Here is a 2,215-nt window from a genome sequence, read left to right as displayed (position 1 = left end):
TCATTTTACATGTTTTAGGGTTTACAAGGGTCATTATACATGTTTTAGGTTATAGTTTTTTATGTTGTACGAGTGTCATTATAAGTGTTTTATGTTATACGAAGGTCATTATACATGTTTTAGGGTTTACAAGGGTCATTATAAATGTTTTAGGGTTTACAAGGGTCATTATAAATGTTTTAGGTTATAATTTTTATGTTGTACAAGGGTCATTATACATGTTTTAGGGTTTACAAGGGTCATTATAAATGTTTTAGGGTTTACAAGGGTCATTATAAATGTTTTAGGGTTTACAAGGGTCATTATACATGTTTTAGGGTTTACAAGGGTCATTATACATGTTTTAGGTTATAATTTTTTATGTTGTACGAGTGTCATTATAAGTGTTTTATGTTGTACGAAGGTCATTATAAATGTTTTACGTAAAAAAAACTAAATACCTGCATCAGTGATTCTCCATGATGGCCCTCCTTCATTGAAAGAAGAGTCTCCTCGTTTGCCCCAGAGGCCTTTCAGGTTGTTCCAGTTAGTGTTCCTTTTCCCCCACATTCCGGATAAGTTGTTCCAACCTCGTTTGCCCCACATGCCAGACAAGTCATTCCAACTGGGACTTCTTTTATCCCACATTCCAGATAGGTTGTTCCAGTCTGAGCCTCTTTTACCCCACATTCCGGATAAGTTGTTCCAGTTTGATCCTCTTTTACCCCACATTCCGGATAAGTTGTTCCAGCTTGAGCCTCTTTTACCCCACATTCCGGATAAGTTGTTCCACTTGGATCCTCTTTTGCCCCACATTCCGGATAAATTATTCCATCCTCGTTTGCCCCACATTCCAGAAAGATTATTCCAATCTCTCTTTTGATCGTCTTCGTTTCTTGCGTTTGTAAGTGCCTCTTCTAGGGCAGAATTTACTTCGTTTGATTTGGATTTTACGAGTGCAGTGAAGTAAAGCACGATAAGTATACAAGACGTCTTAAAGGTTGAACACCGCATTTCGAATCTAAAGGGAACAAAAAAATGTAAATAAAACAAGTGTGTTACTGTTTACATTCTACGTCTTCTGTTTCCCTTTATATTAAACTTGAAGAACTTTTGTGATATGTTATACTTGCGAAATAGAAATTAATATCATTTAAGGCACCTCTAAACCTAATCGGGTAAAATAGCTCTATTAACAATATCACGAACAACATGTTTTGCTATCTTAAAGTCTAACTGGCAAATAAACTAGTCAGTCTTGCGGGGTTGAGTGAAACACAAATGTTTATAATATGTTGGAAAAAGTATTTTAAATGACAATATGATCTACAATTATACAGTATAATGTAAGCCCTCTCTTGGAATTATTTGTTTCTTCAATAGTATATTAATCCGGACTCCCCCAGTGGCACATCGGTATGTCTGTGGATTTACAACACTAGAAAGCCAACATACATGTAAAATGTACATAGATATTAAATATACATAATTTTGTTTTGGAATATGTGAACACTATTTAAAATACTGTTTATCTGCGCTACATAATTTTTTTGTAAATTTCGCGCAAAACTACACGAGGGCTATCTGTGCTAGCCGTCCCTAATTTAGCAGTGTAAGACTAGAGGGAAGGCAGCTAGTCAACACCACCCACCGCCAACTCTTCGGCTACCCTTTTACCAACGAATAGTGGAATTGACCATCCCATTATAACGACTCTACGGCTGAAAGGGCGAGTGTGCTTGGTGACAGGATTCGAACCCGCGATCCTAAGACTGGAAGTCGAACGCTTTAATCACCAAGCCGAATGCTCACAATTCGTGATTTGGGTATCTTCGCTGTTAGCGATATTTTTGACCGTAATCCCAATAATATCTCAAGCCTGTTTAAGAGATTAAAGTTAGTCCTATATCCATATGCTAAAATAATAATGCACAATAATCGTCATAATAAGAAAGGATAACGGTATAATGGCTGTATTATATTAAAAGATTTAATCAAAACTGTCAGCAAAAAAAAAAGAAGAAGAATAGAATAGAAATTACTTAAAAAAAACGATTCTTTGTTTCAAGCTTTATCGTCAGTTCTCTGTCCGTTTACAGCAGTGTACGCAAAACTTTACATCATCATTTTTAATAACGTCTAACAACCAATGAAAGCCCACTTTGGTAGCTGTTTAACTTTGAAGTAAAGAGGGTTGAATATGTTATATTAAAACGATATTGAATATTTAAACGTG

General features: G+C 35.6%; 1 protein-coding gene across 1 annotated transcript; it reads right to left on the bottom strand.

The window, feature by feature from the left end:
* Positions 1–432: 432 nt before the first annotated feature.
* LOC111085248 (prothoracicostatic peptide-like) lies at positions 433–999 on the bottom strand. The gene has a single exon (XM_022382928.1). The coding sequence runs from the start codon at positions 991–993 to the stop codon at positions 433–435; it is 561 nt and encodes a 186-aa protein (XP_022238636.1). The 5' UTR covers positions 994–999.
* Between the last annotated feature and the right edge of the window lie 1,216 nt (positions 1,000–2,215).

This window comes from Limulus polyphemus, unplaced genomic scaffold (genome assembly GCF_000517525.1).
Source record: "Limulus polyphemus unplaced genomic scaffold, Limulus_polyphemus-2.1.2 Scaffold293, whole genome shotgun sequence".
Lineage (NCBI taxonomy): Eukaryota > Metazoa > Arthropoda > Merostomata > Xiphosura > Limulidae > Limulus > Limulus polyphemus.
Note: the sequence above shows the minus strand (reverse complement) of the source record. Positions and strands in the feature narration are given on the sequence as shown.